This window comes from Habropoda laboriosa, unplaced genomic scaffold (genome assembly GCF_001263275.1).
Source record: "Habropoda laboriosa isolate 0110345459 unplaced genomic scaffold, ASM126327v1 scaffold106, whole genome shotgun sequence".
Lineage (NCBI taxonomy): Eukaryota > Metazoa > Arthropoda > Insecta > Hymenoptera > Apidae > Habropoda > Habropoda laboriosa.
This window is the reverse complement of record NW_017100224.1, coordinates 221,023-221,856: the sequence shown is the minus strand read 5'-3', so window position 1 is coordinate 221,856 and position 834 is coordinate 221,023. Positions and strand designations below refer to the sequence as shown.

Sequence of the window (834 nt, the reverse complement as noted above, 5' to 3'; positions counted from 1 at the left end):
TTTTATTAAAAAATAAAACTTTTAAATAATTTAGAATTAATAATACTTATTACATATAAAAATGCTCAGTATTTCCTTCGTTTTATTATATCTGGCCTCCAATTTACAGGATGCGTTTCTTCTGTCTAAAGAAATCCATAAAAAACAAATGATATTTTAATTATGTTTTGATTATCGTGCATTTGATACTTAAAAAATAAATTATCCTTACAGCTGTATCATCTTCTTTGTAAACTTTGATTGTTTTATCTGCTTCTGTTGTGATCATTCGAGTACCAGACATATCAAACGTAATACTAAATACTCCCGCTTCACTGTCCATTGAACCAGGTTGAACAGGGGCTTGTAAACGTTGAAAATTATACCTTAAAATTTATATAATCATCATAATCAATACTGAAATCTAATTCACGCAATATAATCCATATGTGAAGTATTATTTACCCTGTTCTCCAGTCCCAAAGATGCATAGTACCATTATCAGCTCCAGAAACTAACACACCATCAGCATTAACAGCCAGGCAATTAACAATAGCATTATGTCCAGATAAATTTTGAATAAATTTTCCTTCTGGACATTTCCATTGTTTAATATTATCTGGAGATGCCGATGCAAACATATATCTAGTAAACAATATAAATTAATTACAGAAAATATAGTGATATAGTAACAAATAAATTGAAGAAAAATACGTACAATGATGGATGAAAAGTTACAGCTCTTACACTTTTTTTATGATTTGTTAAAGTAGCTCTAGATTTTCCTGCAGCTAGATCCCATAATCGTATAGTACAGTCATGACTACCAGTGACAATCTAGTTCAGAAATAAAAG

General features: G+C 29.3%; 1 protein-coding gene across 1 annotated transcript in view; it reads right to left on the bottom strand.

Moving 5' to 3' along the window:
• Positions 1 to 65: 65 nt before the first annotated feature.
• The window catches only part of LOC108571059 (pleiotropic regulator 1), a 2,637-nt gene continuing 1,868 nt past the window's right edge, over positions 66 to 834 (bottom strand). The window contains exons 6-9 of the mRNA XM_017933028.1: positions 698 to 816; positions 445 to 624; positions 212 to 365; positions 66 to 125 (exon numbers count right to left, since the gene is read on the bottom strand). Coding sequence (XP_017788517.1) covers positions 66 to 125; positions 212 to 365; positions 445 to 624; positions 698 to 816 — 513 coding nt within the window. The remainder of the gene's footprint in view (positions 126 to 211; positions 366 to 444; positions 625 to 697; positions 817 to 834) is intronic.